The following is a 23,922-nucleotide window of genomic DNA, read 5'->3' as shown; positions in this document are numbered from 1 at the left end:
TGCCTCATGCATCCTCCTGGCATGGATGGTATCAGGCTCTGCCTCGTGTAGGTGTTTCCTCACATCACACAGACCTTCCTGCAGCAGGACTGAAATTCAGGAGTCTGATTATTTTAGACAGGCTGCTATAAATTCTCCAATTCACTTCCTGTGATTACTCATTTGTATCTGGATTTCAAGGAGACTTTCCACTCATTTTTCAAGTTAGTGGTACGCCAGGTCTTGCATAATTTGAGAAAAAAAAAGTAATAAATTTTTCATCTTTATTATCTAAACTGGCTAAGTCCAGATTCTTTAACTTAAACAAGAAAATAGATCTCAGTCTTAAAAAAGAGTTCTTTCTCTTCTTGCCCCAAAAGTGAAGCTTTTAGCTAATTTTTACACTGTTAATTTTTTTTTAAATAAAGTGCAGTGGAGTTGCTGAGTTAGTGAAATAAAGCCCTTCTATCATCTTTACTACAGCTAAGCCCAAAAGGGAAGCAGGCAAATCTCGCTGCTAACTTTGTAGGTTTCCCTCTTGCCACTTAGCTCTACTAAGTGGATGGTTGTTTTTCTTCAAGCACAGCATGTTATGAACCATCAAACACCTTTTTGATGCATCTGTCTGAAGAGATCCTAAGTGACTTACTGCTCTCTGGCATAACCAAAAAACACTCAAGACTTCTCTTACTCCTAATTTGTTAATTTTCTGTCTAAACCAGATCCAAAGGGAACTGGCTAAATAATAGGAATCCGAAGAGGAAGAGGATGGTCTGAGATTCCCCCCAAAAGCACTTCCAACCCCTAGTGTCATCACTGCCATTATACCAATGTCACATCTCCCTGAAGCTAGTCTGTGGTTACTGAGGGTTGCTGAACTTGCCAAACTCACTTGTCTCTGGGGCTGCAGGCTCTTCTACCATAATTTGGAATTATCTTTCTTTCCAATGATTTAATTAGGATTTGTGAGAAAGAAGACTTAAATACGCCTGTCATCAGTACTCAGTCAACCCCATTAATTGGCCAATAATCCAGCATTTGAAATGTTCATCTTTCCTTGCCTCCCACTCTTCCCATTGCAAGGCTGCCCTTGTTGTTCCTATTTTAGTACCATAATATATTGTTTCACTTAATTATATCTTGTCCAAACTTATGTGGCTGCACAAGATGGGAGAGAATAAAAGATATACAGCACCACAAAGACTCCCACAGATACTACTTTATACAGCAGTGTGCCACCAAATGCTCCTTGCTAAATTGGGAGAGTGCACTTTGGGGGGTCCAGACTACTTTTAAATAATTTGATGCACTCACATATGCTTCCATACACAAGGGAATCATAAAAAAGCATCTTCAATGCAGAGCAAGAGGGAAAATTTTCACGGAAGATTAAAACACACTGCTGTTCCTTCAGCCAAGATTCCTATTGCACCACGAGAGCCTGGTGGGGTGTCCAGTTAGGTGTTGGTGCTCAGGCTGTGCTGACTCATGAATACAATGCCAAAATTTGACCTTTAATTATTCTTCCACAGCAGGAGGGATTATTATTTCTATGACAAAACCAAATGACAGTGCCTTCCTGTAAAGATTCTGTCATTTGAAGGATAAAGGTGATTACAGAGAAATGTTGGTTCTAGTTAATGGATTATTCCTTTGTTAAGAAAGTTCCCTTGACATTGTTATAAGGCTTTTGGAAGATGAGATAAGTCTTAATTCCTGTTAATGGCAATGCCATATATTAATACAAGTGGGCCAAAGCAAAATGACTTTCAGAATTACTGAGGAGCTGCATGAGGACAAGTGAGATCACTGGGTTATGGCCCGTTATGCAAGGAAGGCTTTTTTTACTTGAGGCACTGGATATTGCTTGGTCTTTTGGTACAAACATAACAACCATTCTTCCATGGCACTGTTTCTTTATTTTCCTGACTCCCCATGGATGCTTTGCTAGGAAGATACTTTGCTGTTGATATAAACAAACGGCGGCCAGAAGCAGAACAGAGGAAATCACTCTGACTTTGCAAATGAAATTCAAGCCAGCCGTAACACACACCAGTGCTGAATCGCTATCCTGAATTCCCTTCCTCATCTGCTATGCCACAGCTGAAGATTTATCCACCCAAAGGTTTGATTCTTGCTGATGGATGAGGTAGGGTTCTGGGAAGGTGCCAGGGAAGGCCATGGAACAGGTAACTTTGAGTGACATCGTGCAGTGCTTACAGGACAACAAAGCTCGTGAAGAGTCTGGAGCGTAAGTCCTGTGAGGAGCATCTGAGGGAGCCACAAGTGTTTAGCCTGGAGAAAAAGAGGCTCAGGGGAGACTTCTCTCTTCCTACAAATACCTGAAAGTAGGTTGTAGCCACGTGGGGGTCCATCTCTTTTACCAGGTAACAAGTAATAGGACAAGGGGAAATGGCCTCAAGTTGCATGAGGGGAGGTTTAGACTGGATATTGGGAAAAATCTCTTCACTGAAAGGGTCATCAAGCCCTGGACCAGGTTGCCTAGGGAAGCAGTGGAGTAAGTGGAGTCACCATGCCTGGAGATATTTAAAAGACAGGTAGACATGGCACTTAGGGACATGGTTAATATTTGGACTTTATGATCTTAAGGATCTTTTCCAATCTAAATGATTCAATGAAGTGGGGACTGTCAATAGTTCCTGACCCCACAAGACATTCCAAATTGATGAACTCAACTATTGTCTCCAAATAGTGTTACAGTAGCTGTTTCCATTTAGTGCTCTCCCATCACAGGGAATAATCAATGAAATTATTGCAAGGGATGTCCCAGCTCAATTTTTGTCTGTTTCTTGAAGCCTTCTGTGATTCCCCCGTACGGCTTTGTAAGAAAGAGTCTATTTGAGTCTTGGTTACTAAACCAAGAGACACTAAAACAAAATATCCAGTATTTAAAAGGATCTCTGTAGGACTCAACGTTCCCCAGTAGTGAGACTAATCCTATTTACTCAATTCGTACACAAAAAATAATGCATTATTTCCACTTAAACAAATGCTATAATAAGATGATGAATATTAAATCACTCTCCAATAGAACTCAGACATTCAGATTACATTGGTAATGGGCTCTGACTCTGAAAAATCCAAACTTTGAAGCATTTTTTCCTCTGCTTTTTATTTAACTTTTACAGTCCAATGATGCATTATCTTCTAAAATGATTGAAATAACTCCCAGGGCACCAGATCCAAACGTTAAATACATCAGAAGGTAAATGCAGAAGGCATAAAAGGCCCACACAGCACAATTGAATAAAGAGCAAAACTCTGCCCCCTTTGCACTTCTCTGGCTGGGAGGAGAAATTTGTGTGGCTGTGGACAGCTAGCTAGACATTAAAAACAATTTGGACAGGGTGCTGAAGAAAGCCAGCAAACCCACAAAAAGGTTTAGCCATAAGAAAAATAAATAAATAAAACACAGGATCTTAAGAAATGTGAGAAGGAGAAGGAATGGGATTTCTGTCTCAGTAAGGAAAACGGAACCGTGACGGGAAGCCACGTCAACTCTAAACTGGGTAAAACAAACAAGAAACAATCTCCAAACAGGAAAGAACCCAAAGGAGTCCTGTCCATAGCGGCATCGGAAAGATTACTGGGGGAACTGGGCAAAGGCACAAAGGAGCAGAGGAAATAGGTTTCCTTGATTCTGTATATGGACTCATGTACACATTTACACACAAGTATATACACATGCATATATATAAATACACACGCTCCTTTACTATTTTTCTTGAAATTCATACATAAATATTTATCTATATATCTATAGTTCTGTATCTAAATCTATCTATATACGTGTGTGTTTGCATATTTATATATACACATACATGAATCCTCTCCCCTACCCTACTGCTTTCATGAAAGCCAAGAGGGACTGGGAACTTATTGAAAGCTCATTGCAAATTGAGATATGTGAATATATTTTCTCAGAATGATACCACTGCCTGAAGCCCTGCATATATCCTCCAGGACAAACTTCTACTTCTTTCTGTTCAATTTCCAGCTATGCTTTTATCGAACAATTTCTAAATGGATGCATAAACATTCAGTCCCCAGCAAACGTGAACTAAAGAGACTCCTTCTGGAACGCATTCCTCAAACTCCCTGCTCAGGTACACCAAATCACCCTGACATTTCTCCTCATCCTTTTCACACACCTGAACAAACTGCTTAGCTTCGTGCCATGGGTCAAAAATCAAGAGATTCAAACTACCATTGGTCAAGGAAAGAAAGTCAAGAACTTAGGACCTTCTGCAGATGACATCTACAATTTTCAAAGACCTCTCTGCCCAAAATTAATTAATTTGCACCCTCCGGTTCAAGGCTGCTGAACTCTGTCCTTTCTTTAGACAGCGTGTGCTGCATTATTCTGTTTCAGAATATAAAGGGGGGAAAAACAGAATCACCAATAGCCACTAGTTTCTGCAAAGTTGAGCCTGAAGACTGGTCACTAAAATGAAACAATGAGTTGAAAAAGAGACAGTTAAGAATGAACAGTGAGGGCTTTTAGGACTAGAATAATGACCACTTTTGACCAGATAACTGAGCCGAAAAAGTGGTGGAAAACTGCTTCTAATAAAGCCTTTCATTTCTATTTTTCATGAGCATCCACCCAGATAGAGACTTCTGAAATCTTTTAAGATACCAAGTGATTTTAAAAATATCTATTTTGAATCCAGAGTGCAAACCTTCTGTTCTGAAAGTGTCAGTCAGGAGATTTTGAATTTTTCAAAAGAACTTGCATCACCTCTTTGCAAAACATTTTTCAAAGTATTTGAAAGGTCAGAATTATTTCTTGAACTTGCCTTGAATTTATGAGCAAGACCAGATGCCTGAAACTGTCCAAACTCTTGGTCCAGAGATCTCTGAGTGGTTTTGCTACCACTGAACTTACAGGTAAGCTGTGATAGTACACATTGAGAATAAAGGCTGTACCATAACTGCAAGATCATTTGTGTATCACACCAGGCATTGTCCTGGAAGCATTTAATAGCTTTTATGGGAAATAACCTCTGTCCATGCTTCCATACCATGCTAGGAATTATCAGGGGGTTAGAGAGGGGGAAATCTTACTGCTGCTATTAGCACACTCACATACCTTAAAAATCAAAGCACTAAAAGTAATGTATAAGTAATAACTTGAAGTGAAATTTACTTTCTTTAATTACATTTGGTGTTATATACTGTGATGCACTACTAAATAAAAAGAAATACTATAAGAAATGTCAAAAATCCATGCTTAATTTAGGTAGACCAATTACTTTAAGTGCTGCTACAGTCAGAAAAGTGATTCAAGGATAAGTATGGAAACACACAGTGCCATTTCTTCAATAGCTTCCAGATCAAATTCAATGTAAAAGTCAAAAGGTCAATTTTTTTTCTCTATCCCGTGGTATCACAAACTCCCTGTTAGACTTTGAGGACTTGGCTGAATTCTTTCTTTCCTGGCATTCTCTGCAGCTGCAATGATGATCATACATTAAAAGACACAATCTTTTTACAGGAAAGGCTCCGTTTTTTCCAGGTAGGTTTTATATTAGTCTGGAAACTAGACATCCGGTATGCAGTTATGCCTGAACAGATAGGTAGTGCAGAAACTGTGCAGAATAAATACTCTGAGGATTGTGTTCCTTGTTGGGTGAAAAGGTGCTTAGCCCAAGTCTATTCCTCCCCTTTATCATCTCATACAACAGCACCAATGCAGAGATGCCCAAGGATTCCCTCCCTAAGTGATTGCTGTTGCAGATTGATGACCCTAAAGAAGTTATATTTCTCTGCAGCTGGCTGCTTAAAATCTATATATCTTAATATTCAAACAGCAATCTCATTTAAGCTTCTCTGCAACAGTTCCAGCTGGGATGCACCAACCAATTGGAAAAAAAACAGGTATTTTTAATAACACATTATCACACAGCACACACAGAAAAAGTCAGACGCTTCCTGGTCATGTCAGGTGTGCTGAATGGGCACCTACCTGTAGATACAAAAATGCTACCAGCAAGGATTTTCTTGCTATTTTCTAAGCCCATGAGAGATTTTTCTCTCTCACAGAAGGGGTAGCAGAGTTATGTAAACAACCAAACCACCTGCAGCCTTGAAAAGTCTTGTTTATGGTACAGTAGAAAAAATATTTTGACAATGGATGTTTTACGATTTTAGCCAATCACCCCCAACGGGTGGCTGATCCTTGTCCAATTACACTATGAAGAAAAAAGTCTATAAAAGAGTTTGTAAAATAATTAAATAAACCAATCTTGCTGCACAATTCCTGCCTGCTGGATCTTCTCTCCTCCTCCTCCCTACAGCTGCGGGACACGGTGATATACCCTAGGGCCTAGGACTGTGGTAATACCTACCAATACATGTGCAGTTGGCTCAACACCTCAGGTGCCAGATTACCTCTATCTACATTAAGCAAGGTGTGCTCCCTGGAAATATGGCAGCCCCAGCGATGCAGAAGTCATTGTCTGACAGCTGAAATCATGACACAGAAAGCAGAAGATAACTTATGTTATAAACAGACCCGGATAAAACAAAACTTGAAGTAGGTAAGGTGAAAGTGGCTGATGCGCTCTGCATTGCTTCTTTTTTATTGTGACAGCCAGTGCTTCACATCACAAGTGATTTGCAGTGTTCCATGGGGACCATGGAAATGCATGCATTTCCCAATTTTCATTACAATATTCCTCTGCAAATTAAATAACTGCAGAAGTAGAAGCCTGCACAAAGGGATCTTGACAAAAGACAGAACATTCCAGGATCAATACCTTGTTGTAAAATTATTAATAGCACAATTCCTGTAATTTGCAATCAGGGCTGAGGCCCTTGGCAGGCAGGACTCAGAAATAAAACTGCCACATAACTGCTGTGGGAAGCACAACTTCCCACAAAACCAGTCATATCGAAAATTAAGTTCTTTCCACGTAGCAAGATTGATCAAGTAACATTCAAAGTTAATGCAGCATCAATAAAAAAGAACAGACCTCTAATCTTAAAAGAAAAAAAAAATCAAAATAATTTGGAAAGCAATAAATTGTGGCTTTGGGGTTTTTCCCCTGTAGGAATCATTCGCTCTACATACAGGTTTGGAAAGTCAAGTGTTCTTAAAAAGCTTCTTCTGTATAAAACTGTTATGCAACACTTTTCTTCAGCAGACAACACTCACTTATTGACACCAAAACCTAAGAATAAAACATTGCAGCTACTTTTCACAGGTGTAATACTATTTTCATTGACAAAGTGGACTAAAACCACCCCTTTTTTATCTTACATTTTGTAATATGGATATGCAGACATGTGTGAAGGAAGGCAGAGAGACCTAATCTAACTACAGAGATAAAAAGTGTTTTTCAGTAGTAACGTGATCTAGTGAAAACATAGCTATTACTCACATTTCTCTTCAGAAATATGACTTAATATTCCTAATTGTTTTCATTTTCACATCCAGCCTCCAAAACCCTTCTCAAATCCATCCTCTAACCACGCATCTGTTTATTTGCTCACCCTAGAAGCACAGTTTCAACTGTTTATTTCCCAACCTCATCTTCTGGTGGGTGGCACCCACTGCTTTTAACTTACAGTCATTTTACAGCTTGGTAAGATTCTTTATGAAACTTGCCCCACTACCAATTTTTCTGTCAGAAAATTTGATTACTGATGCTTCTACATCCAGAAGGTCAGCAAAATAAAACATTAAACTTCCCAACAGGCCTGTACACATTGTTGCAATATAAGTAGAGACACAAAAGATGCTCTTGTAGATGAAAACGCAATTCAAAACACATCAGCAGAGTTGAAGCTTTTTAGGATGACACCAACAGATCTGAATTCTGTTGCAAGTTCTTTTACAGCTGTGTAGACCTGGTTCCACAGAACACCATTTGAGAGCCATGGACAAACTTAGGGTCAGCTTGATTTTTTTCCCCAAAAAATGAATGTCAATGTCAGCAACAGAAACCTCCCAGTGTGGTCAACGGGGAGCAAGTTTCTGTGCACCTTCTGAAATTACACACAAACCACAAATGAGAGAAGTGGGAAAACAAGGGTTAAATCATGAAGATGCAGTATCTGTATGAACTCCTATCTTTTCTTATGTAAGTACAGGAGAACTGAATGGATAATTATCAACCAACCTTTCTCCTGTTGGTACAGCTCAGTAGGAGAACAGAGAATCATTGAGGAGAGTTTGAGTGCTGCAACTCTCAAGTCTGAGGTCTTTAAAAGGTCACTAGTCCAGAACCAAGCCATTATCCATTCACCATGAGTGACAAAATCTAAGAGCTGGTTTCACATTTGGGTGGAATGCCACAGTTTGCATCCTGCTTCTACAACTTCCACTTAGCCAACTTTTGACTAAAACTTCCACATCCCTTCAGTAGAATCTCTCAATTTCTTGTTGTAGACTTTAACACATTTTATTGTAAAGGACCATATCCTTTCACTGAAGTTGTGCATACATTTTTATCTGTCATTTCAGTGTAAAACAAGGCATTTTTTATTGCAACCACAAGAATATTACGGGCTTGTTAGGCTGTTCAGAAACTATTCTGTGTTTCTAACAGCCAAGTCCAGTGCTGAAATTATAATTCAAAATGTATGTCAGAGAAGGGACAAGTAATAACTTTAATAAATAATTTCCAGCTTCAATCTAACACAGCCTTGCTATAAACATGGGACATCTTTAAATTGGGCAATGCTATTTTGTCTTGAGAAAATCTGACAGTTTCCACAATGAGGACACCAAAGGCTTTTAGAGATCAAAAAATGAATAAATTAAAACACTACTCAAAGAAATGGTACAACTTTCAGAGATCACGTAGAGAAGTACCACTTATTACAGAAAACCACAAAAGCCCAGTGCTGGAAACTCTCTGTAATCACAAACACATCACCTCCCTCATCAGGGAACTCCTGCCCATTTAGCAGGGAGGTGCAGCTGGAGAAGCAGGAGCAGGGCTCTGTGGGAGCTCCATGATGAGGAAAGAGCCATGCCCTGGGAGCCAGGCATCTGTTTTGGAGCTCAGCATGCAATATCCTGGGAACTGGGTTATTTATCCTCTACTCACTGATCCCTGCCCAGAGCTGGCAAGGTTCAGTTGGCTTCTTGATGGAATCCCCTCCCACTCAATTCTTGTGAAAAAAGTTATTCTAGTGGAATTAGCCTAAGATGGATGGCGCATCCATGAGGAAAGGAGACCAAACACCACAGGGGCAGCTGCAGCACATAGCACACTCTCCACTGGAAGAAGCAGAATTGCCTGTGGCAATTTTCCATAACCTTACCATCTTACTGATACAGCCTGTGCTAAATGGAAGAGATAAATCTGATCATAACTGAATTTAGAGGTATGTGAATTAAGGGTTTCAGAATTTGCTGCTGAGATGTTAAGCCTTTGCAAAAAAAAAAATAAAATAAAAAAGAAGGCAAAGAAACACAGATGCATCGCTGGAATAAGGGATACCATAGTTCAGTAAGCAGGATGGCTAGCAGGGAAAATAGGCAATAGCAGTTTACACACAGAGCATCTGGGGTGTTTCTAAGACAGCCTAATAAGATTATTTTTTTCTCTTTCATTCTTGAAATAACTGTTAGAATAATTTTGACTCTTTAAACCTAATCCCCTGCTAAAGAGCAACTATCTCATCACTACCACAAGGCCACCAAAAGAAAACCTACCACATACCTTGTGACTTCTGCTTTCAAAGCATTCACTGTTCAAGCATTACCTAGGACAGTAATTACAGGGCAGTTTATTTGCTGGGTTACTAGATTTTTGAGTCTACAGATTAGCTCTACAAGCATCATAGAAGTCTTCTCATGCTTAAAACAATTCTATGTCATTAAAAGGAGGTTAGAGTCTCAGTTGATTTCTTACTTAAAACCATCCTCATCATCTTCAATGGTCCTGTTAAAGAAACAGCAAGTAACTATCTAGCAATTGAGAACAGAAATCTGCACCCAAAACTTTCAGAACTCTTTTAAACTCAGGATTGTTGTTTTTTCCTTTGTTGGATTTTGGGGATTTTTAAACCAGGACTAACCAAACTTCAAAAACAAAGATGCTGTTTCTCTCTGACTTGCCACTGAAAATCTGATAGTATATGAGGAGAATGCAAATAAAGATTTTTTTTGCAATGGTGGAAGACTGTATAAAATCTAAACTATATGCAAAGACACACATAAGATTATTTTTCCTACTGTGATTTAACCTTAAGTTTCCTATTTTTATATTCTGTTCATGGTAAATCACCACATCAAAAGATTATGCATCACATTTTAAAGCAAAAGTGTTAGCAGGGTTTTAAAACATACCACAGAAAATTTATTTTCCCTATTACAGATCCTATATCCTAAGACAAGAGTGCTGAACGTACCACAAGTTAAACACATGGAACAGTGTTCATATCTGCTGAGCAGGGGTGGGGGGGAGGGGGATATAAAATAAATATACACAGTGCCCTTTCCCTCTGAGAGCCTAGCACAGTGAGAGATTTGGGGTTTTATTATTATTTACACCTATCATCAGTTACCAAATTTGCTTGGGCAGAGACTCCTTTCCCTCAAGTTTCAGCCCAAAGTAAGAATTTTGCTGAAGGAAATGCGTGAGATTTAGTAAAAATGCTGGGTCTACCTTTTGGTTTAATGCCAGGAAGTAGATCACTGTGAAATTTAGTACAGATACAGAACAGTGTGAGGAAGCATGCGAAAAAAGTAATAGTTATTGTGAAAATTAATTTTTAATGAGAACAGTACTCGGCTTTGATAGAAAGAATTTTCTGGAACAGGTAGAGACCATGTTGAACTTCCTTACACACCTGTGTGACCCCTGCCGATCAATGTCAACACTTGATTAATATTTTACTGAGAAAGTGTGAGACGATTCAAACTTTGTCTGTCTCGGTAGGTGTTGCTAAGCAACTTTGCACCTTGCCTGAGAACGAATCTTCACAGCAACCTTTCCTTCAAGCCAAAGACCCGCATCCACTTGAAACACTATCTCCTTTGCGAGTGCAAAACCCAGCAAGCCATATTCCACCCTTCCCTTTCTATTTCCCTCCCCACCTCCTGGCTGAGAAGAAATGAATGGAACAGAGTCTGAAACGCTGTCCTTTGCTTACCGTAATCACTGTCGTAGAAGACAATGAACTTCTGCCAGCGCAGCTCGGTGACCAGCTTGAGCATGACGTCGTTGAGGCGCACGGGCGGGCGCGCGGCCAGCGTGTACTCCTCGTCCTCCAGGCTGGGGTTGAGCTGGCAGGCCGTGCGTGGGGAGCCGCCCGTGCTGCGCTGCACGAACAGGTGCGGGATGTGCATGGCGTCCGTCAGCGACTGCAGCGCGTTGGCCGACGCGCAGCCCGTGGACGTCACCAAGGCTAAGATCCCCAGGGTCATCAGGTCGCAGGCTGGGGAAGACAAGATGTAAAGCAGGGTTTGAACGAGCTCACCAATTCCTTTGGCCAACCTAGATGCTAAGGAGGGAACGAGGCAGGTTTTGCCCTTGCCATCAACACAGGGCTGAAATGATTTGTATTACACTATCAGCTGAAGCCTTTCAGAGGTAGGTCCTGTACCTTTACAGTAGGAGACAATATCTGCAATCTTTCCTGATATGCCAAAGTTGAGGACAGATAACGTAGCTACTCTCAGTCCTTGAGACAGCAGCTGATGTGGATGGAGATTATGGCCCTTGCTTCAGGTCATTCCTGGTGCACACAGGAACTGAATTCCCATTTTTTAGAACTCACTTCACTGCTTTAACCCCTTAGTCCTTGTTGGGTACATTGGATGAAGATTTCGGACAATAAAAAGCAACTTCCATCCCAAGGATTCGCCTCATACAGCAGAGTTTTGAAGGACTTTTTAAATTGATAAGAAAACATTCACTGGGCGTCTCAGAGCAATGCAGAAACAACAAAGGCATTCTTTAGAACCAAGACAACTCATGAATAACTAAACAATTATTAGCAACACTATAGCTGTCCTTAAAAAGATCTGGAAAAGCACGTACCATTTAAAAACACAGCATATACGTTTGACCCCATCTGTTTTGAGAATCAAGCATTATTCTCATACTGAGTTCAAAACACAGAGTGTGGAGAGGCCTGGGCAGCCCACTCTGCTGCTCAGGACATCCCACATGGCGTGTTCTTCCCAGGACTTCTCCAGATAAGACAACCTCATATTCAGCTGGAGTTAGAAAATGTTTCCAGCCAGGGCTCTCAGCAGCTATTCAGTCAGTAGTGGTGAGAAGACTATGTAAGACTATAAGGCAGCCAGTGATGCAAGGTTTTACTAACCCTCATGAGTAAGGGGAAGCAAAGTCGGCCCTGGGAGATCAGCACAGGAGACACTCATAGGTTAGGATGGCACCATTCCTGAGGGTCCCCCAGGGGCACTTAGAATTGCCTGCTCTGCCTTTGAAGAGGGCTGGGGGCAAGTTCAGGGCTTCGGCAGCTGTTTCAGACCCCAACCAGTACCTGCCCAAGCACAGCCTGCCCACAGGAAACCCATGGCTCTGCTCCCCCAGCACAGAGACCCAGCACAGCAAAGCCAGACAGCAGGGGACTGGAGATGCTCCACAGCCCTGTGCAGTCTGCACGAGCTCATTAATAGTGCAGAAACAGAAGAGCCTCTGGGGTGCAATTCAGAGCCCCCTGGGACACGCAGGGAGCTGAGCAGGACATTCAGCTTGCAGCTGGAGAGGGGAGGCTGCCCGTGCTGGTGCTTCTCCCCGCAGGGAGGGTGCACGGGCTGCGGGACTGCCAGCACCGTGTCAGGGCTGGTGGCAGCAGGTGACCTGCAGCCACACTGCCACTGCCCTGCTGCCTCAGCTGCAGGGGAAATGCTCCGGCCAAAGGCAGAAAAGAGAACACAATCTATTGAAAGCATTTCTCCTCCTCAAAACACTTTCAAGTATATCTCCACTTTCAGAGGCCAGAAAGTCAAAGGAAGTAGGTTACGAATAATTAATAGTAATTAACAGTTAAGTATCAATTAATATTAATTACATAAAGCCTCCATAGTTAAATACATAACTGTTTCTCACACAACGGCTCCACCAAAAATCTTCTTAGACCAGACAGAAAATAGATATATTTCACTTTGATATGGGATAACAGAAAGAAAATGTTTGATCTTCTCTATGCACAGAATGTTCAACATGTATCCTGATGCAACAAAGATGAAGAGCTTTTAAAATTATTTCCTTGATAGTCTTTACAATAAACATATGTCAGCTGCATTATCTAAATTTACTCTGTGTTGATTATAGTTATGTGAAATTGTTCTTTGTTTTTCCTGAGAGCTGACCTGATTTAACAGCAGGAAGGCATTATATTTGCCAAATGGGAGACCCAGGTTTGGGAACAGATTTGATTTCCCAGGCTTCTTGCCAGAGAAAACTGAACATGTCATACAGGTAATTTATTTAGTCACAGCAGGGGAGGGAACAGAGAAGTGAGAACAGAGGGAGAGAACAGCAGAGCTGAGCCATAAACCCCTGCAGAGATCACCAGCCAGCAAGCTTTGCTGTCACCAAGGGTGAGAGCAGCAAGCCACACGGGGCTGTAGCAGGAATAATTTACTTGCAAAGCAGACAGAAGGAGACGAAAAACAAAGCCCTTTCTGATGGGAGGCTGCATTTGGAGAGCCACTTACTTGTGCAATACAGAGCTGATCGCCAGTTGTGTAACAAGAAAAACCTTCATTCAGTGGTTGACACTAATCAAAAGCTGCTGCTTATTAGCAGCAGAAAGACCAGAGAGGCGACAGATCATGGCAAATGGGCCCCCTTATCTCCCAGCACAGCCCACCAAACACAGCAGAAATATCTCAGCAAAGACCATTTCAGTTGAGGCATTTTCCCAGTGTTTCATCGTTTGTGTCCATGGGTTAGATTGAAGAATTAGTCAATATGCTTCCACATTCTGATATTTTTGTCGATTGATTATGTTCTGCCTGAAAGCATATGCTACTTAGTGTTTTCTCCTCTTGCCTCTCTGTTTTGAGATAGCAGGCAATAAAAACTGGGATGACTAAGGAAAAAAAAGGTTTCATGTTTTCTGAATTGCTTTCTTTAGTCAGATTACAGAACGTGAAACAGAACATGTCATTTCTAATAGAAGACTTTCATTATACAAAAATACAATGGATTCCAAGTAGTTCAACCCCTCCACAATTATTGCACTGAAGGGTGAGAATAAGCTTTGAGCACATAAAGGAGGAAAGTATTACTTTTTACATGAGTAACACAATGGGGAACAACAACATAACAGACTCCATTAAAAAACTCATTAGCTCTTAAGGCATCTCAAAATTCCTTATCAAGGGAACATTCAAGGCTTACACAATCTCAAGAGAAAACTCTGGTGGACCACTTTTTTTTTTTAGGATTCCCCCCACATTCCTACAATTTCTTGCACAAAAAACTAACCTTAGAAAAATGTATAATTTTCTGTTTAACTTCACACTAGCTATGGATTTGCAGCAACAGTCAAATATCACTGACTCTGTAACTGAGTAAACCACTAATTCTGTCTATCAGTCGCAGTTTCGTAAACATTCAAAAGAGCATGCGATCTTTGCATAGAAATTTCAGAACCCTGATCTTGATTTTCTTGGAGCTGGATACATTTGATTTGAAATGCTTTGGTCCACATCAGACTACTAACGTAAGGGAAAGGGGAATCAAAACACCTTGAGAACTTCAGTGATCTTCAACTACTATTGTTATGGTTATATATATTTAATATTGTTGTAACTAAAATGCTACCATATTTTTTATCTTGCAGATGTATTTATTTAGATAGGCTTCAAGAAATAATCCTTTTAAAGTATTTGTTCCACAGATGAAAAGACACAAATGTTCTGGTAATCCTGCCCCAGATTTGACTGCTACTTGAACAGCAACAGTTAGTAGTTTACTGTACTGAATTATTTCATCACCAAACTTTGTTTTAAAAAGATACCAACATCGTACAAATCATACAGTAAGAAGTGTGCAGTCTAGCATGATGAAAACATGAACAACATCATCATACCTAAAGAATAAATCTTCATTAATCTATTTGAGCCAATTAAATCGTGTCACGGTGCTTGTTCAGTGTTGGCCTCCATGAACAGACCACCTCTCAAGCTTATTCTTGGATTTCATTGAAGTTTCCTAAATTATTGATTAACCCAGTTCACAATGTTTCGGTGAAGTATCTCCCCTAACCTATTCTTTTGAAGTCTGTTTTCAGAAACTCCCCTTTACACATCTGCTTGACATTCTACATCTTGAACTGTTATTTCTGTCACAGTGTTTCACAAGACACTGCTTTCTTCTCTATCTATTGCCTCTAATTTGACTCTCACTTCATAGCAATACATACAAAACTCTCTCATTCTGTGACCCACATCTCTAACTCCAGACACATTCCATTAAGACCAAAGTTAAGCCTGGAAAAGAAGCTATTAATTTGCAGACTGAGTCTTATCCATACAAGCTTTTTCATCAGTGGGACTCTTCATGGTACACGAGACAATGCAAGATTTCTACTTTGCTGCAATCATGCTTCAGGTCTTGCATTTCTACCACTGCTTCCTGTACTTCCTATTTCTGAAGACAGGTGCAGATGGGAAAGTCCTGATTTGGCACATTCTTCATGGGGATATTTGCATTAAGAGCTTTATCTCAGATCTCTGTAATTAAATCCCTCTCTCTCCAAACCACTGGGAATTAAAATACTCCAAGAGAAACTGCTATCTTGCTCCTGGCAATGTGACAACGTGACCATCTCTCAGTCTCCCTTTCAGTGATTTCCTGTTATCAGAAAAGGGTAGAAACTTGCTCCTTTGTTTTCTCCATTATCAGTAGAGCAGCTACCAGTGTAATTTCAGCTCTAACAATACATCCTCCTACTGGCATTCACACTGCCTCTTCAAACTTCAGTGTCTTTCTGTCTCTCACTTCTGGGCATCACCATCCTACCCACTCTGGACACCCTCGCATATTTAATAAATCCTCTTCAAGTTTTTAGTTGAACTTTTTTTCTTCTTTTTCAGTTTGACTAATCCTTAGGAACTCTTTACTGCACTGCAAATAGACAATTATCCAAATCACAAATGACTTGCATTTCAAAAATATTCACCATCTGAAAATTGAGAGGCTGCTGCCTTCCTGCTTGGAAAGATTTTCAAAGGAAGGAAGATAACTTCAGACATGCTGTATTACTCTGCAATGAAGTGATTAACTAAGTTGGCACTTAAGTGTCTGTGATTAGGTTTGAAAGCCACCTTCCTGCTGAGACAAGGGACTTCATGCTTGCCTCGGTACTACTGTCTCAATCTGGCACAAAACTAATTTTTCACATTATTTATCTTTGAAAACCAGTAGGGGAAAAAAATTATCACTAAAACAGAAATCCAGAGAACACAGCAGATTCTGGGGAAAAAACCCTATTTTTGGGAACCTAAATCCTAATATTCCATGAGATTATCAAGGCCTGCAATATCGTTTGCTGAGAGTGCATAGTTAGATCTACCAACTAAACTAGCAAGCAGATGCAGAATGTCATGTGCTATATACAAATGAACTATTATTTGTGGGTACTAAATTTAATAAGCAGTTTGGTTCATTAGCCTATTCATACATATAAACAGAGATACATGTAAAATTTTGGGGTGAAACACTAGAACAACCAAGAGTTAGGAGATAAAAATATAGCAGTTCAGAAAATTGTGTCTTGAATCAAGATGTAAGGCCTGTGGGAAACACACCCACAGAGGTGTTCTCAAATTAAATGGAAAAAGTCCTTCTGGGAGGTTTGTTGGAGCACTGAAATGAGATAGAAAAGACAATGATGCAAGGAGAAAGACTGCATCCACCAAGCAATATTTCAAACTCAAGAGGATGACGATACAATTCTTTCAGGTAAAGCCAAAATAACACAAACCACAGAAGTGTTTTCACACATATCTAAGCTAAACCTGAATGTTTCTGCTGTAGTACATGAGAAACTTCCATGAAGTCGAAGCACAAGCCCACAGCTAATTCAGTCATACAGAAAAATGGCATAAGACTATTAGCTATCTATGTTTTACTCCTCTTTAGGCCTCAAAAGGCCTTTAAAATTGTATGCTTTTGTGCAAAACCAGCTGATTAGGCAGAAAAAAATTATAGAATAATCTCATTTATATCACTGGGAATGCTTCTATTAAAAATATTGATCTATACAAAGACTCCTATTATTGGTTTATTAAGAACAACGTTAAAATTAGTTATCTAAGCACTCACTGAACCCCTAAATGGGGTTTCCTGAAGAGCCATTTATTTCTTGCTTCACATTTTATGATGTTTCTCAATCTTCAGCTTCTTTCTTTAACTGAGAAAGGCAATTCATAATGAATTTGCATCATTTGCACTTAATGACATGCTATGCAGTTGTTCTTCCTTTGGATACTCAGCAATAAATATATTTTTGTTTCATTTCTGTAGGCTTTTACTTACTTTTATGTTCTATACTATAACACTATGTTTCTACAAATAAAGAATTTATTATTTTTACTATGAGATCTACATGAAGCTATAGTTAGTTGTCACATAAAGACTGATAATACAGAGAAAAGATAACAAAGGTAGACAGCAAAAATCTTTTATGTAGCACTTTTATTGCTGTACCACCTTATATGTAGTGAAGATGGATATTTCCTACTCCATTATCAAAACAAAGTGCATCTTAGAACAAGAAAGAAAATTCACAATTTCTCCTCTGTGGTTTGATTAAAAAAAAAAAAAAAAAAAATCAAGCCAACCAAAACCCCAAAGTACCTCAACTTAGATGTGTACATTTTTTGGATAAAATATTTGAAAACAATAAATATTCCCTCCCTCCTCCTCTTCTGTATCTGAGAAAGGGCAGGACAGAGGTGTGCCAGCCCATTCATGCATTAGTGTGTGTACATAAGAGTTCACATAATCACTATGTCAGAATATCTCTGGCAAAGCAGCATCTAAAAAACACCTCAAAAGCAAGGAAAGCATGAGATTTTGACATGTTTACCAAAAACACTGGGAAAAATCACTTCTAAAGGTCATCCCCCAATTTTTGGGCAGTGTTTTTATTGTTTTCCCATTATTCAAGGAGGAGGAATAAGGGAATAAGCTGCTGGGGTGAGCAGCTGGCTCCATCCCTCTGGCCACTGCTCAGGGCACTAACAGGGGCCTCGTCACTGCTCAATGACATCAACTGCTCAGGAGAAGCCGTTTTTAGCTCTTCCACTTCCTTTCAACTCTTATGTTTTATGACCTGATGTCTTGTGGGCCAATTCTCAGCATGTATAAACTCTGAGAGCTCCCCTAACATTTCCAGAAGTGTCCTTTACATCTACATAATTGCCACTGTGCCTTGTTTGCTCCATCACCCCCTTGGTTCAGCATTTTCAGTTCACTGTCATTGCTGGCTGGCACACACACAGACAACTTTTGGTACGAAGGCTGCAAAATGCTTTCACTTTATAGGACCTATAATGAACACCAAAACTGCATAAATCCTTTCCCTAGCATGCACATTGACTGCAACAATTGGAGACTTAAAGCAATATCCCTGGAAAGACAAACCAAAAAGCCACTTCAGTGCATGACAGCATTCTTTGTGTCAGTACTAACCCACTAAACCATTAACCGCCATCCTTGAAAAATTAACCAGGAGCAGGAAGAGAAGCAGTCTAGACCACTCTTGTGTTTGCATTTAGGCAAACAAAGAAATTATTCCAAAATGGTAAGTAACATACAACAGAGAATAAAAACAGTGATCAAAACTAGAGTTGTGGCTTTCATTTAATTTATGGGAGTGTATTAATAACTCCCTTCACTCTTTGATGGTCAAAATAAAACACCAAGCACAAGTAACACTGCTCTACTGACAACGCAGTTTAGTTTCTGCACAACTGAGTGATGCCATCAAGTGGTCAACAAATGCACCAGTTGTTTTCCAAGTAAGGTTTTTGGGTTAATCTTCAATGCACATGCTACATTTTGTGTGGAAAAGCTACTGCCATGAAACCAGCAAAAAGCACATTCCACTGATAAAAGTGCATCAATTGAGAGCACTAGTGACAGTTAAGAGCTGGCCTTGTTTTTCCAAAAGACAGCTCTGATAGTGCTCTCTAGCTCCTCCTAAGAAGGTAAGAGTCCCTGAGAGCACAACAGCTTTAGAACTGCTTTACGGTTGATTTTTGCTATTGGTTTTGCAGTTGGGTAGATCTGGAAGAGCACACCAGGAAAGACTGCATTATGTAGCTATTAAAAGTATTTTAAAATTCTTTAAAAATTTACAAAAAACAATTTAGCATTATGAGTAGTTAAAGATGTGCAACATCCCAGAATTCAAACCTCTTCTAGTCTTTCTCAATGAATAATAAAAAGATCCTTAAAGCAACTAAATAGAACTTTGATGGTACATAAATTCTGCAGAATAACTGTACTTCTGTTTTCTCAACAAAACGTAACTCCAATTGTGAAGATTTTCTCTCAGAATTTTAGTTTGGCATGATGTTTAAAAATGTGAATAAGCGTTTCTGGTAATTTTGAATAGTGTATGGGTTCTACAGAACTACCCATTAATCACAATGGCATCAATACTATTTTAAGGCACTAGGTGGAACTGAATCAGCTTTGAGTTTTTTTTCTTTTTTCCCTTCAGCACTAGTTCTGAGGTAGAATTAGCTGCAAACCATCTCAATTATTCACAGGACATAACTGCTTTTCTGAACACTGCATATTTGATCTCTGTTCTTTGCAAGTTCTTCAAAAGTTATGTTTTCTTTTGCCCTTCAACACAGAATGAGCTGCACTTTCTCACCCTCTGCTTTTTTCACCTGCCTTTCATGACAAATCAATGACATAGAAGTATTTTTTTCACCCTTGTTACATTCTGCAGGGATGCCTGACTTTGTCACCTCCTTTGGGACCATTTTACTTGTACAGGCTGAGTATTGTTTTAACGTCAGTGTGGCTTAGGCTCAGTTTGGGCACACACAAAAGGAGAGCACTCTTCTGCCATCTTCAAAAAGCAGCCAAACACGGCAATTCCAGATAAGCTGATAAAACCTCCCATTCTTTGGTACTGAGGAACATTTTTGGATTGGGAGCAGTATTGACAACCAAGGAACACATTAGCCCTGCTTGCCTATCTAAAGGTATCTATGCACAAATAGGGCCAAAAGAAACTTTCATTTGGGGGGAGGCTGAAATTCCTCCCTCTGCACCATGCCTTTAAGCTGAAAGCAGGAGGGATGAGCATCAGCCTAAGCCTCTCAACATTGCTTCTGCACTACCTACAAAAGATTCCTGTTGTTTCCCCAGCACATTAGGAGCACGTGCCACTCGCTGCACACTCCCACTCATGCAGACATTTTAAGCAAACCAAAACACTGACGCATGATCTCCTTTCCAATCTGCCATTGTGCTCAGTAACACGCCTACTTGAAGACAACAGTCAAATAACCCCAAACATCGCTCCGAAGTGGCACTTTACATCCCCAGGCTCTAAGGAAGACTCTGGGGCACACATAAAGCTATCAGGGCTGCTGTGTTACCAGAAATAAAATGTTATGAGGCTCAAGGTAAGTTCACAAAAGCTACCGTTGTCTCATGCACAGACAGGAAGTTCTGTACTCCAGCAAGCAGCTCCAGAAATGCACAGCCCTAAAACTTATCCTTTTTGTCCTGTCGATGATTTCCCCCCTCCCACAGCTGTTACTTCTACCAGCAAAGGGGACAGCGATGTTACATAAGGCAGAGGAGACACCAGAAATCATCACACAGCCAGGGAAGCACAGCCGTGGTGAAGGAGCCCACTTACCTAAACAGCATTCATTTATTTATGCCAACTGCTGAAAGACTTGTAGTGTTTATGAATCTAGTTGTGACTCAGTATGTGTTTATAGCACATATTTATCGACAAGCTTTAGGGGCTGATCTATTGAAAGATCTCTGCAATGTATCACATACTTACAACTGCATTCAAAGATTATGCAAATATCCCAAGCCTAGCAACAGTCTAAAGCTGCTATGTCATTTTCTAAAATCAACTTTAAAAGGAACACTTTCTCCTTTCCTCACTCATGAAAGACATAACAAATGCCAAAATTATTTTTGCTCATTACTAAGGAAAAGTTCCTGTCCTCACTCAGCACTAGTATTCGTGATATAAAAACCACTTTGCCTGCAGATCTCAAATCCTTCATGACCATCCAGTGCTATAAACTGGGTAGCATTAAAATACTGCAACCTGCATTCTCCAGTTTTCCTTTTAGCAGTTGCCACTGAGTAACTTCAGACACTACACATAACTTTTTTAACATCTACTAAAGCTAATTTAACTTATTGGAGTATTACTCTGAATTTATCTCTCCCCTTCAACTCTGCATGAGACAAATCAGGGGAAAACACCAAAACTCACAAATTGTCAGGAGTTCTCATCTGAATACATGAAATTAGCCACTTGTTCAAATGTGTTTAACACCTGATAGTTCCCACTGCGAACCTGAGTGCAGATTTTCAAAAAGTCTCAACACTTACACACTTCTTTGCCAGAAGCTACTGCAAGACCAGGCCTTTTGTTTTGATGTTTAAATGAGACCTGACCTCTTGAAAGTTGTTCCCATTTTCAACTAGACATATTTTCTTTTTTTTTTTAAACTATGTCAACCTCTGTGTCTAGGGATAAACAGATATTACACGGGGGATAACCAGGCTTACCTCATACCAGTACAAATGCAGAATATTTTTTTGATACCCTATTATTAAAAATTGTTTAAAAATCGGCCTAATTAAAATTTGCACCTAAGGTTTCTCTCCACATGAAAGTCACTCTACGGTAGACACTAATTCAGACTAATCTAGAAGAAGCCATGTAGAAAAGATCTGCTTTTAAAACACCTCACATTCCTCTAACAGATACTGTTTCACTTAAAGGCTCTACTTTCAGCTGTTGTACAATTCCTTCAGTTGCACCTGATTTCAGTAACTGCATCATAGAAAATTATCAGAGTAGATAAATAATACAGGATAACTCAAGCCCTGTGGCATGATCTATACAGAAATATCATATTACACTTCTTATTAGGTGCTACTTACGCTTTATTATTAAGAAAGCTTAACTGGCTGTTATGTTTAATCTTTGCATTCATATAATCTCATTATATAACACCTTCAGGTAGCTTTCTTTAGCTGCAGACTAAAACCAAAACAATTTTGTCCCTGTCCTCTTACCACTGCATTTGAATGTATTCTGCAGAAGGCCAAAGAAGTACTACTGCACTGTGGTCAGAGGAACAGACAGTTACTAAAGCATTATCATGTGGGAACAAGTAAGGAATTCAATATCACACCTTCCTGAATCTGTTTCTACAGGGCTTTGTAACACCAATAACCAGTGCTCGTGCAGAGAGTTAAACACAGATGGAAGGAAAATGCTTAAACTAGCAAGGTAAACCTCATAACAAAGAAGTTAGTGCCTAATTCCAAGCTGGGCACGCAGAGAGATTGGTTTAAGGAAAGGAGAAGAGGCACTTCAAATACAGAAGCAGAAAGAGTAGGTCAGAGAAGGCTCCTGCTTTCAAACATCAATTTTTTTTACCAGTTAAAAAAATTAAAAGTGGCTTATTACAAAAATGAATTTCTAATGAGAAGTACCAGTACAAATGAGGAATTTTTGTTTGTTTGTTCATAGGTCACCAGATTCTCACTGAAGGCATTCATTTGATCATACAGATTTTCTGAGTATACGTATTATGGTTGCATGCTCAAGTCATAAGCCAAGTAAAAAAAATTCAGATGTTAGAGAGCCACAGCATCTAGAGCCTTCATGCAATCCTCACACTGTCCCAAGCATTAGGGAATTTTACTGTGAGAAACACTCAAATTCCAGACTGATGAAAATGAAGTTACAGCAGGATGCCATAGACAGCAGTGTCAGTTTGAGAGCCTGGGCAGCCTGACAATAACCGTGGTATTCCCTGCAGGGCTGAGGGGGGCTTGTTTCACTCGTCATTGTATGACTCTTATACTCTGATTTCTTCTCTTTTTACTGCACATCATCTTTATAAAATCACTGTCTCATCCAGAACACATGCTATATACACCAGCTAAATTGTCACATTCTTCATACCATCTATTCTTTTCTCATAATCACTGAATTGTTTTCATAAAGCAGTCTGACTATAAGGTACCGGACTGCAGGGAATCAATACCCAGGCCTGGCAGTACATTACCCTCTTGTCTGACTGATAATAACCTGCACAATTGACACTGTGGGCTTTTAAAGTTTCCCAAATCTCTCCAAAGTGAGGCATTGCCTTCTGAGGTTAAACCTCTAGACACATCACGAGAGCTCTAACACCGTATCCTGGTTCTGCAGACTCAATGGTCACTGTTAGCTCTCCAGTCCTTCCAATTTACTTCAAATGACCATTTCCCAAAGATCCAATTTCATGAGCATTAGGTCATGAGACATTTTTTCATTCAAGGATCTCTAACAGTCTAAATATAGACCGTGGATTTAGAAAACACCTTGCCCCTTGCAACATCACCTAAGGTGAGTTCTACACAGCTCTTGAGCATTTTCTACAGCATTTATTATACATGCAGTACTATGAACCACTTGTATTTTGGACCTGAGTCATCTCAGTAAGTAACTACTTTGAAATCAAATGAATATATTTCCTCACAGGCTGAAAATATTTTGCGCAACCAGGAAAACTGCCTCCTAGATAGACATGTCAGCTGATTTCTCAGGGGGGCTTTTGTCACAGAGGCTCTTCATTTTCACATGGTAAGAATATTTTGATGTAGTCCAAATCTACATCTTGAGACTGTCTGGCAGACAACGACCTTGCACATTCATTAGTCTTGGAAACTCCATGGAGATCACTCTTATTTTTTA

At 39.8% G+C, this 23,922-nt stretch overlaps 1 protein-coding gene across 7 annotated transcripts in view; it reads right to left on the bottom strand.

Annotated features, from left to right (window-relative positions):
• GRID1 (glutamate ionotropic receptor delta type subunit 1) overlaps positions 1-23,922 on the bottom strand; it is a 496,708-nt gene that overhangs the window by 288,354 nt on the left and 184,432 nt on the right. For all 7 annotated transcript variants that reach the window (XM_039553667.1, XM_039553668.1, XM_039553669.1 and 4 more), the window contains exon 3: positions 11,113-11,397. In XM_039553667.1, the coding sequence (XP_039409601.1) occupies positions 11,113-11,397 (285 nt within the window). The remainder of the gene's footprint in view (positions 1-11,112; positions 11,398-23,922) is intronic.

The sequence above is a fragment of the Corvus cornix genome, chromosome 6, assembly GCF_000738735.6.
Source record: "Corvus cornix cornix isolate S_Up_H32 chromosome 6, ASM73873v5, whole genome shotgun sequence".
NCBI classification, from domain to species: Eukaryota; Metazoa; Chordata; class Aves; order Passeriformes; family Corvidae; genus Corvus; species Corvus cornix.
Note: the sequence above shows the minus strand (reverse complement) of the source record. Positions and strands in the feature narration are given on the sequence as shown.